Below are 12,257 nucleotides of genomic sequence, written 5' to 3' on the forward strand. Positions count from 1 at the left end.
GAGCAGTCAGTCGGAAGTTGCTGGTTAGGCCGTCAGAAAGAAAATGGAGTTACAGTGGGCGGAGAAAGGGGTACAGCTGAAAGTGACAATTCACTCACCCACTAAAAACCATTGAAGGAAAGAGCCTACAAGGAGAAGCGCAGCGGTTTTCCCTGCCCTTTTCACATTATCAGAGGATTGTGTTAATATGGATTTAAAGGGGGAAACTGTGTGATAGCTTCTGCTTGCATGCAGTGTCATGTGAATCATGCAGATTAAAAGGGGATGCAAGTAGCAACAAACACACAATAAATTGCCCTGTGGATGAGCCCCAAGTTTCTGTTATGTTCACTATAACAATGCTGTCCTCTGACCAAACTCTCCAGTTCGCCCATCTTCACTCAGAGGCTCCTAACTTTAGCATATAAACACTTAAACAGCATACAGTGTCTCTCTTCAGGTGTCTTTGGCACTTGTGATTTGGCCTGTGGTGTGTTGGCCTCTCTGAACTGCTATGCTGTGCCCCACACTCACAATGTCTGGTTCTACGCCTCTTGCATTTAAATTATCACCAATTTTTCATCTTCATCCCAGGGGGAGATTAGTTCCAAATTGGCCCTTCTCAGTTCCTGTTAGTTTCTCCCCCATCCCACAATCAGTTTAAAAGCTGCTCTGTCACCTTTTTATTTTAAGCACCAGCAGTCTGGTTCCATCCCAGTTCAAGCAGAGCCCATTCCTTTTTGTACAGGCCTGGCTTGTTCCAGACGCTATCGTCTCATCCACATATTGAGACTACATAGCTGTGCCTGTGCATGAAAACCAATAGCATCTCACAGAAAGCTACATTGGAGGTCCTGACTTTCAACATCTTACCTAGCAACCTAAATTTTGCTTCTAGGACTTAATGGCCACATTTCTCCATACCATTGGTGCAGTGTGCACCATGATTTTTTCCAGCCCTTTCTTCCAGGCTATCTAGATGACAAGCAACATCTGCAACCTTTGTGCCGGCAGGCAATTCACCCTGTGGTCTGCATGTCCAGCATACACCCAGCTATCTATGTTCCTAATTCCTAATGATGAGATCACCCTCTTAGGGATGTGCTAGAATTCTGCCCAATTCAGATTTGGTACCTAATTTTCCATTAATTCACTTGTTTGCAGTCACTGCAGATTGGATTTTATATAGTGATTTTCCATGGGTATTTTCAGAAATGTTTTTAAAAATAAAAATCTATCTAAAATACGTATATCAATATTGATATTTTATTCATATTTCCTTCTATAAGCAGTATTTCCTTTACTTTATTGACATTTCTGTCAATGGATTGCTTTCAATGCAGCATTGGTTAATGGATCTATCCCTACACCCACTGCTAGTCAGTGTCCCTCCCCTGAGTATCCTCAGTATGAGGCACGTGCGTGAGTAGCGTAGCATGCATACATGCCATCAACCAAGATGGCAGTGGGAGCATCAGCCCCTTAGGGAAGCCCCCCACCGCCATCTTGGTTGATGGCAGCCATGTGTATGCAGGGCGCACAGCATTCAAGACAACAGGAAAGGTAGGTGGTGCATGCAGGGTAGTGCTGCAGGCCCAGGGCAGGCTGGTGCCGGCCCTGTATACCTGGCTAGTTTCTCGCAGCAGCCAGTCTTTTCTTCAGAGCTTTTTAAAAGAGTGTTGTAGTAAATCAGGAGACTGTCCTCAACACTAGGACAACGGAGGTTACGTGAGCAGTTCCTTAGGAATAAGAGACTCTGGCTTTTTGACAAGATTCTTTTTTTCAACTAGGAAACCCAGGAAAAAGACAATTATGGTAGACTGAGGGTAGGCAGAACACAAGGTTCCCTTGAGCCCCAGATTGCATGAAACTATGGTACATATGGTATGTGTCTCTCATAGAGCCGTAACTAATCTGAATATAAAATAATTCAGACTGAAGGGAGATAGGGAACACTGCAGGGATGGGGGGAGAGGTTAAGAAAGGAAGCCAAGCTGACTAGGGATGAAACAACAATCTAGGTTAGGAAATGTCCCATGAAAATTGAATCCTGTTGATGTGAATAACTGTTACAGAGTTGGTAATCTGAGGGAGTAGTTTTCCCTAAGTTTACATACCAGTGAGATCTTCGTTTTCTCTGCATGGGTGATGAATGCAATGGTATGCAGTGTGAAAAGGGTTCCATGTACAAATGTCTGCTGAAGGGTTCTAATCTTTAAACAGTGCTAATGAGTGTTAATGTGACTGCCATTTGTGGCAGTGCCTCAGACATGGAGCTTCTTCCATTAGTGATCTAAGTAGGTCAAATAAGGATGTGGCTAGGGTGACTTGCTTAGCTTAGAGATCAGTCAAATAAAGAAGCGTTCATATTTCCTGAATTTTTTATGCTGATATACATACTTGGTGAAAGTTTCCCTTATTGACCATTATCAAGCTGATGTAGACAAGGTGCTGGCAGTAACACATCCTACCATGTGCCCTCTTGACCCCTGTACACCTGGCTTATTAAATCTAGCAGAGGAGTGAGTGAGTATGGCTGGTTGGGTCCAGAGTGTGTGGTTAATGCTTCACTGTGTGAGAGGGTGGTTCTGCGGCCTTGAAAGAGGTGGTGGTGAGGCCACTGTTTAAAAAAAAACGGCTGTGGATCCCTTGGACTGGAATAGCTATCAACCAATTGCAAATTCTTCCTCCTTGGGGAAGGTGGTCGAGAGAGTAGTGGTGGGGCAGCTGCTGGCATTCTTGGATGACAGAGATTATCTAGCTCCATTCCAATCTGGGTTCAGGCCTGGCCATGGGACTGAGTCAGCCTTGGATGCCCTAATGGATGACCTCTATAGAGTGGGCCAGGGGAGTGGACCTTGCTTCTGCTTCTCAATCTCTCTGTGGCTTTCAGTACCATTGACCATGGTATCCTCCTGAACTGGCTCTGTGGAATGGGAATTAGGGGCATCATGTTACGGGGGTTCAAGTCCTACCTACAGAAGGAAATCCAGAAAGTAGCATTGGGTGATTGTTTTTCAGCCCCCTGACGGTTGTGCTGTAGGGTGCCGCAGGGTACCACCTTATCCCCAGTGCTATTTAATATATATATGAAGCTGTTGGGAATGGACACTAGGGGTGTGGGTTTAAGGTGTCATCAGTATGCTGATGACACTCTACTTCTCCATAACATCCAAATCAGGAGAGGCTGTGTGGCCCCTGGACTGGTGCCTGGACATAGTGGTGGGATGGATGAAGAAAAATAAGCTGAGCCTAAATCCTGGCAAGACAGAGGCACTGTAGGTGAGTGGTTCCTGTGTCCAAGAAATTGGTCAATTGCCTACTTTGGACAGGGTTGTATTCCCCCTAAAGGAACAGGAATGCAGTCTGGGGGTGCTTCTGGATCCAGCTCTGTCACTGAAAGCACAGGTAGTCTCACTGGTAGAAGTGCCTTTTATCTGCACCTACTGAGACAAGTATAGTAGGGCCCCGCTTTTCGGCATTCCAGTAATTTGGCGGCTAAAATTAGAGTAAGGCCCCACTCATATGGCGTTTGTTCCGCTTTTATGGTGTTTTTCAGGCGTCAGACGCCATTTTATTGAAGGAGTTCTGCTTTTCGACGGGGGTCTGGAACGTAACCTGCCATATGAGTGGGGCCCTACTGTATGACCATTCCTGGACCAGGAGAGCTTTGCCACAGTAGTGCAGGTGTGGTGACTTCAACCCTGGATTACTGCTATGCACTCTATGTGGGGCTTCCCTTGCCCTTGACTGGAAACTGCAATTAGTGCAGAATGCTGCAGCCAGATTGCTGACAGCAGTGAGATCCTGTCAGCATATAACACCTCTGCTCAGAGACCTTCACTGGTTGCTAATCTGTTAACTGGTCAAATTCAAGGTGTTATTACTGGTATATAAAGCCCTTAACAACTTGGCACCAGTTTACTTGCCAGACTGCCTTACCCCATATGTGCTCACACAAGCACTTTGATCTGTGGAACAGGCACCGTTACCGGTGCCACATAATACTTGTAAGAAATTGTTCTTTTAGTGTGGCAGCACCTACTCTTTGGAACTCTCTGCCTATTGACATCAGGCAGGCACCTTTGCTGTATGCCTTTCGGTGCCTGTTTAAAACTTTTTTGTTTAGACAAGTCTATCCAGTCACACAGTTGTTGATCCAATTATTTTTTTTTTCAGTTAGTGGCTGTTTTAAATGCTTTAAACCACTTAGCAATCTTTACTATCAAGCAGATTATAAATGTTATTAAATAAATAAATAAACATAAGCAAATACAAATTGCAACAGCCTTCAGTGCATGACATTTTGCTTTGCACATTTTCCTGAACAAAATGGAGACTTCAGAGTCAATGTGCTAACAGCAATTCTTAAAATGACAGTGAGGCTGCATTCCTCAGCAAAAGTTGCATCAGATCATGTGTGAAATAAGCATAAATAATAACTAAGCTACCTATATAGATGCCAGTTATGATGACATAACACATCTTAACAATTATCTTTGATGCCTACAGATTGGAAGTTGTAAGAATGTAACAGTTATGTCTCTGCGTTCCAACAAGTTGGAATTTCTTCCTGATGAGATTGGACAAATGCAGAAACTCAGAGTCTTAAATTTGAGTGACAACAGGTAATGCTTGTATCATTTTAAATTTCTTGTATAATCAGTGGTCTTTTGAATTGAGTGAAAACTGTTCAACACTTAGGTTGACATAGTTTTCTCATAAATCATTGCCAGATTCTCAGCTGACAGAACAGCAGTGTACAGATGCGTTAATTGGTTTCATGGGATCCAGACATCTTCCCTCAAGAAAACATTTCTGCTTTTGGAATGTCACATTTTCCAACAATGACAACAACGTCATTATTTTTGACATAAAGTGTTTAGGTGTTGCACAAAGTTTATTAAATGGCACAATACCTGCTCACGGATTTACATTCTAATAGATATAATTAAAAGGAAGGAACAAGAAAACTGTGGCTCTGAACCATGAAGTGCAAAAGAAAAGAGAAGCCTCAAAAACATTTAGAGTTTAGAAAGCCACAATAAGCTACTTTGTCAAAGGAGAAAAACAAAACTGAAAAGATGCTCCTCCCAGTGGAAATTCCAGAAGCCTCTGGAGTCCTGCTTCCAGAAGTGGCTGGGAGGAGATGAGTCATACAACACATCACAGGGTGACCTCCTCTGAGTTACAAAGTACAGTTTGTAGCTGATTCAAGAGAACACACACACACACATATCCAAGTTACATGGCAACCATGTCCCAGTCAGTCCATCTGTTCCTGGAATTGGTGTTCCAGGCATTGTTCAGAATCTCTTTGGGGGACCTAACAACATTAAATCTTATTATATGCAAAAGGTGCACTTGTGGCCTTAAATTCAGCCTAAGAGAGTTATTACATCGTGGCTTATAAACTTTAGAATTGTTGAAAATTATATTTAATTCATAAACTAGACTGCAAACATTAGATAAATGATTCAGATAGTATCTTTTTAAAAATCTTTTTTGCTTAGATATTTCAGGTCAGTTTGTGAATAATGTGGTGCAAACCAACATATTTTCGGAGGCTACTAGTAATTAAAACTACAAGACATTTAACTGAAAAACAATGAAAAATTCAACTAATTTAAACATCCTTTTTCTTGTCAGAACTAATTAGAGTTTTTATATATAGCTTTGTTTTTTTAATGTGGAGTCATTTAAAACAAAAGTAACTGGAAATCATTTCACAGTGGCAGAATATTGATACTGTGATTGAATTCACTGCATTCATTTATTTTTGGATTTTATTTATTGAGATTTAATTTATTTAGTATGAGCCATATTTGTAAATGAAATATACTTACTAAGATTGCAGAGTCCTGAAATCAAGCATTCAGGTACTTAGCCTGAGGCAGGGAGGGACAGACCCAGAACTTTGCCTCAGAGCAAAATATTTTTAGAACGGAGGGCCAGAGGTTTGTTGTTGTTTTTTGGTGGGTATGTGCAGCAATTACCATGACCTCTTAATCTAGCAGTAATCTGGACATGGAGTCAGAAGGGGTACCAGATGGGGAGCCAGGTCAGGTTCAGGGCTCAGAGCTGATTGCTGATCATTGTGCCTGAGGCTGTTGGATAGGAGCCCCTGGAGGAACTTCCCAAACCACCTCATGAAAGTTCTTCAGCATTTTAGTGCAAATTTCTCCTAACGAACACATTTTTGTATGCAGTTTTGACTAATATACACATTTTGCAAGCAGTTGATCCTAATATAATCCACTTTTGTATGTTATTTTCACTAATATATTCATTTTATTCACAGTTTTCCCTAATACATGAATTTTTGTAATCATTTGGTTGGAGAACTGCATTCAAAATTCAGAAAGCACAAATTTGATAGATTCTGCTTTAAATGCAAACTGAATCAAACTTTTCCTCCATCCCTAGTCTGGAGACAGAGGCTTAAAAGGCCTCAGTCTGCTTCCAACCTTTGTCAGAGCAATTTGCAACCTGTACCATGGCATCCAACTAAGTCAGAGTACACCCATTTAATTCAATGGACTAATTAATCATGACTTCTTTGAGTATGACTTAGACTGCAATCCAAACCACACTTATACTGGGCTGTGGGAGGGAGGGGTTGGATTGAGTGGAAGCATCCTCCCACTTCTACCTGCTCAGCTGATATCCCATTGGTCGCTTCATCAATGAAGGGCGCCTCCCTTCTACACAGAAGGTTTCCATGCCGCTCAACACCATAAAGTCATTAGTTGCAAATACTTCTAGTCCAGAGCTTTGCAGGAGCTTCAGACAATGAGCGGGGAGTGGAAAGATCCCTCACTGCGTTTGAAAGTGAGCACTTGCAATGAACTGATAATCAGAAAGGGACACTTTCATTTATAAAGGTAAAAATTAACTAATTAATTAATTAGAATCCTATTTTTAAAAAACAAGAAAAGGATCATTTCTATGATTTACATTATTCTGACTGCAACATTCTGTAGCTCAAATAATCGTTTTGGGAAACTGACCTGGGGGTCACAATATTTGATGCTGACTCAGACAATTATTGGGAAAAACACATTTTAAGACAATTTCAGACTCTATCAGGGAATCTGCCTTTAAATGTGTTAACATATCACTGGCATCTGACGCCTGTCAATCTAAATTACATAAATAATACTTTTTTCCTAAAAGTTGGAGTAGTTGTGACGATAGGGCTACTTTCATGCACCTCAGATGGCATTGTCGTCATGTGAGAGGGTACCCTCAAGTTAGACACTTGACCTTGCCCACATGTTTGAGCACCAATCCAGTGTAACATTGAAAGCTATTCCAACCCCCCCAACACCCTTTATTAGCTCTTTTGTCAATACATACTTCATAAGGTGCTTCATAAGGATTTTATTCTAGTGGCAGCCAAACTGGGCATGTCTGGCAGGTGGAAGACATTTGCAGGGCTTTCCTTGCAGGGATGGTATTCTTGGGTTTGGAATATTGCCCTAGCTGAAAAATTAACACATAACAATAGATTAGTGAGGGATGCTTTTATGAATGCATGGTTATTATACATATCAGCCTTTCCCAACCAGTGTGCCTCCAGATGTTGTTGGACCACAACTCCCATCAGCCTCAGCCAGCATTGCCAATAGTCAGGAAAGATGGGAATTGTGGTCCAACAACATCTGGAGGCACACTGGTTGGGAAAGGCTGATATATATCCTATGTAAATAATGTGGTTTCTGGAATAATACCACCAGCTGTGCATGAATTATTCTGGAAAGACTCACATGTAGTGCTGGCCAGGGCATTCTGCTTTGCTATGGTCTCTGTGATCTTTAGTATTGCTTTTGTAACTCTCCTGTCTGAATGTGTTGTAAGATCTGTTTTCTGTTTAATGTTATGTATTCAATTTGGAAAGTTAATAAATAATATTAAAAATAAATAAATTTAAGTGTTTAGATAAGCAAATAATAACTGCTCTGTGAAACTAGCAGATTGTTTAAACATCTGGCATTATCAATATGGTCTGGAGATTTATGATTATGGTCTGGGAAGTTAAGCATGCATTTTAAACTAGGAAAATGTTTCTTGGAAAAAATTAAGTATTTCTATAAAGATGTCTGTTAAAAGCAAAGCAAAAGGATGAGCAAAACTGAAATTGCTGTCATCTGACAGAAAAATATTACGTAAGTCTTGACAATGTTGCAGTAAACAAGATTGTTGCATATATGAAAGATTCATGTTGTCCCAACATTATTTTTACAGATTGAAAAATTTGCCTATCACTTTTACAAAGCTTAAAGAACTCGCAGCTTTGTGGCTTTCAGACAACCAGGTACACATTTTAATATCTGTCCTTATTGTAACAACTAAATAACAGAGTCACAAGTTCAGCTGTATTCATAAAATATTTCTGTTGAATTTTCTGAATGTTAAAAACTATTAAACCAGAATTACAGATGGTAATTGATGGGCATAATCCAGAATTGTTCATTCCCCCTGCCCGAGTTGTTCCCCTTCAGCAGATCTCTCATTGAGCCCCCAAACATTTTTAAATCCCATATAGGACTGGACCTACATTTACGCAGACTGAGGTGACTGTCTCCGGCAGCAGAAGCTAGGAAGCAGTGGGGTATTGAAGGGGGAAGAGCTAGCTAGTTAAAATAAACATGGGCTCTTTTTATGTGGTAATTGACTTTTATAATGTGCAGAGTGTTTTGCAGGGGAGGGTGTGCTTAAGCCCAAGACCTATTCAGTGTTACCATCTATCAGTGGTGGGGAATCTCTGACCTGTGGGCTTAAATAAGCCTACAAAGTCTCCCCTCTTGGCCTGTGAGGCAGTTTTGGCCACACCACACACCCCTGCACCCATATATGGCACGGGTTACAGGGCAGGTGAAGACACGGCTGGGTCAAAAGGGGACTTCAGGTAGTGACTATCAGCTGATCATCAATGCCTACACAGCACTGCACTTTGCAAGCACTGAAGATCAGCAGCTTGTTAGGGCTTGCAAAGCATTGTGCCTTTCTCTCATGGATGACAGAGGTCTCCAAGTGGGTAATGTAGCTCCCCCTGCAGCTCAGAGACAGGAAACGCTTCAGTGAATATTTTTGCTCCTTCCCTCTTGCTGAGGCTCAGTTTCATTTCTTGTCTCAGCTCGGCGCACATCCTACTGAGTTGTCTTTTCTCTCTGAGGGATACTAGTTTTCTTGTTCCTTACTGTGTTATATCTCTGCATTTGTCTATTACGCTTCTTTTCCCTCTGTATGTCGTTCTTACCTCTTTAAAAAAAATTGTCAGATTCTTCATCTTCATTCTCCTTCGATTTCTCCCTTCGTCAGTCTTTCTCGCCTTCTGTCAGCTGTCTTTCTCCCTGCGGGACATGGATAAAATGAAGGGACATTCAGCAAGAAAGAAGAAATATTCTAGAAAGCCTGGGCAGCACTCGGCAGCAGCCATAGTCAGTTCCTGCCCGCTCCAGCTTCCTGCCAATACTCAGCAAGTGCTGCTTATTAGCAGCGATGACCTACTTGAATGGACATCCTCACGGCTTAGCTTTCGCAGCCCTCATAAGTCTGCATACAATTGCCAAGGTCTCTACATCAGTGAGTCCACAGATGCAGCTACATTTTCAGCAGGGCTGTGTGAAGATGAGACACTAGGTCGTGGCGACGCAGTAGCGCCCACCAGTTTAGAGTGCAAAACAATGGCGGCTGCCATTTTGGATCACAGCGGAGCAGTGGCGCCTGCCATTTTGGAGCATGGTGAAGCGGTGTCACCTGCATTATCATCATATGGGGAGCAGCAGCCCCCAGCATTACGAGTCGAAGTGGAACAGCACCTTTGGCAGCACCTGAAGTAAGCACCTATGCCCTGTGAGCGACACGGCAACCGTGCTCTCCAGACCTCCCTTGCCTTCTCCCTATTAGGCCTAGGGAACTAGAGCTTCTGTGCTCAAATGAGGAGGACTCAATCAGAGAGCAGGGTCAATTCATGCCAGCAGTCACGCAGCATGAATCTCCAGTTCAGTTGCAGCACACTATGCCCCCCACATCATTCATATAACAACCGCTACAGCAGCAACCATCACAGATTCTGCTGTCTGACCTTTTCTCCCCTGCTGTGCTGCAGCAGCTTAGAGATGCCATGATAGGCGATTTGGCCACTGAATTGGCAATGGGTGGGGCATCAAAAAGACCTCTTCCTTCACAGGGAGATGGGGATATACTCCCTTCTGGTTCAAAAAGACACTTGAGGGGGCAACAACAGCAAGAAAGTCCCATCATCTCCCAATCCCCTTTTAATTGCTAGGGGACATGTCACGCAGCAGGGGTTTGCAGCTAATGACATACAGCCTGATGACAACGGGGAAGAGGTGTTAGAGGAAGGGGAATGGAGTGACAGATCAGGTCTAGAGGAACTGGGATCAGCAAGGCTGTTTTTAGATGTACATTTCCCTCTTCTGTTTTGTAAGGTAGTGGCTGCCCTGGAACTAAATATAGTGCAGCAGCAGCAGCAGCAAGAGCCACTATCCAAAAGTACATTGGTTCTCCCTGTTCCAAAAATCTCCACTAGGTGCAAGCCATTACCAGCCTCATTTAAGACAATAATGAAGTTGGAGTGGGATTCACCTCTTTAATGCAAGAAGGGTACTAACTACATAAATAAGCTTTATGTCCTAGATGCTGATGTCATGGACCAGCTTAGGATTCTGGCAGTGGATGGGCCAGTTTCTGCTGTACTTTCCCGTGCTCTCCTGCCCTGGGATGGAGATGCACAACTGAAGGATCCCAATGAGTGTAAGTCAGACATAGCCCTTAAGCTCTCTCATGAGGCTAATGCACTTCAATACTTGCTTCTGTTTCAGTTTGGTCTTTGCCAGAGCAGCACTCTTGCCGGTGAAGGTTCTGCTGGATGATATTAATCAAGAGCCTGCTAGAGTTAGAAAGTCTTTGCTGAAGGTGTCTAGATCACTGACTTTCATAGGTGATGCTACTATGGACTCCACCCAATTCTGTTGCAGGGCCATGGTGGCAGCAGTGGTTGCTCAAAGGCACCTGTGGCTTAACTGCTATGATATGACCACCTCTTTGCGTGCCAACTTAGCTTCAGTTCCCTTTTCAGGCTCGAAGTTATTTGGTGACACGGGGCTGAAGGATGTTCTAGCAGAGTCCAGGGACAAAAAGAAGATGATGCCGTCAAAAAAGCAGAATGATAAATGTATGTACAGGCGCCCCTTCGCCTCTTTTCAATCCTATCAGTCCTTTCGCAGCTCCAGGTTTGCAGGACAAGGTCGCAACTTCAGGAGTGGCCACCCCTCTTGAGACAGACAGAGGTTCCAATAGAAGCCCCAACAGGCTCCTTTCTCCAGGTCGGCTTCCAATCAAACATGGCAGGGACGTCAGAACCAACAGCGTTTCTGACTCAGCAGTGCTGCCACCGGTGGAAGGGGGGTCTGAGCCAGTTCTTCCATCAATGACAAGACATTACCCAAAACAAGTGGATTTTGAAAATCATCAAAGAGGGATACAAGATAGAGTTGATGGAGTATCTGCCCACCAGGTTTCTTCCTTCACCTGTTTCCAAATCTGTGGTGAAGCAGCAAGCGATCTCGATCAAGATTCATCACCTTTAGACATATCTGCAATAGAGGACATGCCTTCAGGAGAGTTTTTCTTAGGGCTTTACTCAGTCTTCTTCTTGGTCAGGAAGAAGGACAGATCCTGATGCGCAGTACTCAATCTCAAATTCCTAAACCAATTTGTCATTCAAAAGAAGTTCAGGATGGAAACTCTTACATCCATATGGGAAGCACACCAGCCCCAGGACTTTCTCACATCAATAGACCTGAAGGAAGCCTATCTGCACATTCCTATACTCCCAACGCACCAGCGACTGCTATGCTTCTACTACAACAGAGGCCATTTTCAGTTCACAGCCCTGCCCACTCGGCCTTGCCTCAGCGCCAAGAGTCTTTACCAAGGTGATAGTGACGTTGGTGGCTGGTCTTCGACTGCAAGGTCTGCACATATATCCTTACCTGGAGGATATTCTGATTTGCTCCAGTTCCATTCATCGGGCTAGGGAAGATGTCCAGAGAACGCTAGAGCACTTGAAGGATCATGGCTTCTTGGTGAATTCTCAAAAGAGTCACCTAAATCCATCCCAGCAGCTGATACACTTTGGAGCAAAATTGGACATGGCACAACAATTCATCTCCCTATCACCAGAGAGAATTCAGAAGAACACCGCCTTAGCCTTTCCATTGACGCAAGTTCGGTCAGCAGATGTCATG

At 43.2% G+C, this 12,257-nt stretch overlaps 1 protein-coding gene across 1 annotated transcript in view; it reads left to right on the forward strand.

Annotated features, from left to right (window-relative positions):
• The window catches only part of LRRC7 (leucine rich repeat containing 7), a 436,741-nt gene that overhangs the window by 312,857 nt on the left and 111,627 nt on the right, over positions 1–12,257 (forward strand). Inside the window, exons 13-14 of the mRNA XM_061633412.1 lie at positions 4,492–4,607; positions 8,227–8,296. Of these exons, the coding sequence (XP_061489396.1) occupies positions 4,492–4,607; positions 8,227–8,296 (186 nt within the window). The remainder of the gene's footprint in view (positions 1–4,491; positions 4,608–8,226; positions 8,297–12,257) is intronic.

Source organism: Rhineura floridana, chromosome 6, assembly GCF_030035675.1.
Source record: "Rhineura floridana isolate rRhiFlo1 chromosome 6, rRhiFlo1.hap2, whole genome shotgun sequence".
NCBI classification, from domain to species: Eukaryota; Metazoa; Chordata; class Lepidosauria; order Squamata; family Rhineuridae; genus Rhineura; species Rhineura floridana.